The sequence below is a fragment of the Merops nubicus genome, unplaced genomic scaffold, assembly GCF_000691845.1.
Source record: "Merops nubicus isolate BGI_N331 unplaced genomic scaffold, ASM69184v1 scaffold8245, whole genome shotgun sequence".
Lineage (NCBI taxonomy): Eukaryota > Metazoa > Chordata > Aves > Coraciiformes > Meropidae > Merops > Merops nubicus.
This window is the reverse complement of record NW_008611586.1, coordinates 162,996-163,253: the sequence shown is the minus strand read 5'-3', so window position 1 is coordinate 163,253 and position 258 is coordinate 162,996. Positions and strand designations below refer to the sequence as shown.

The window sequence follows — 258 nt, the reverse complement described above, 5'->3', positions numbered from 1 at the left end:
GACCCGGGCGCCGGAGAGGTTGGAACCGCGAAGGATGCGGCCATAACAGGTGACATTCCAATAACGACTATCCCCCCTGTTGAACCTCACTGTGATAGCGGTCAAGAGCCGGCAGCCGCCCCTGACCCTACCTCTGTTGATCCACCCTCAGAGCAGTCGATTGATCGTATTTGTTTGATGTTTGCTGACGTGACTTCACTGAAAAGCTTTGACTCTCTTACAGGCTGCGGAGATATTATTGCGGACCATGAGGAGGAT

The 258-nt window shown here is 53.5% G+C and overlaps 1 protein-coding gene across 1 annotated transcript in view; it reads left to right on the top strand.

Annotated features, from left to right (window-relative positions):
- Nucleotides 1-3: 3 nt before the first annotated feature.
- Nucleotides 4-258, top strand: part of LOC103773878 (APC membrane recruitment protein 2-like) — a gene marked incomplete at its 5' end in the record, with an annotated part of 1,108 nt that continues 853 nt past the window's right edge. The window contains 1 exon segment of the mRNA XM_008941258.1: nucleotides 4-258. This exon segment is cut by the window's right edge and continues 18 nt beyond it. Within this exon segment, the coding sequence (XP_008939506.1) occupies nucleotides 4-258 (255 nt within the window).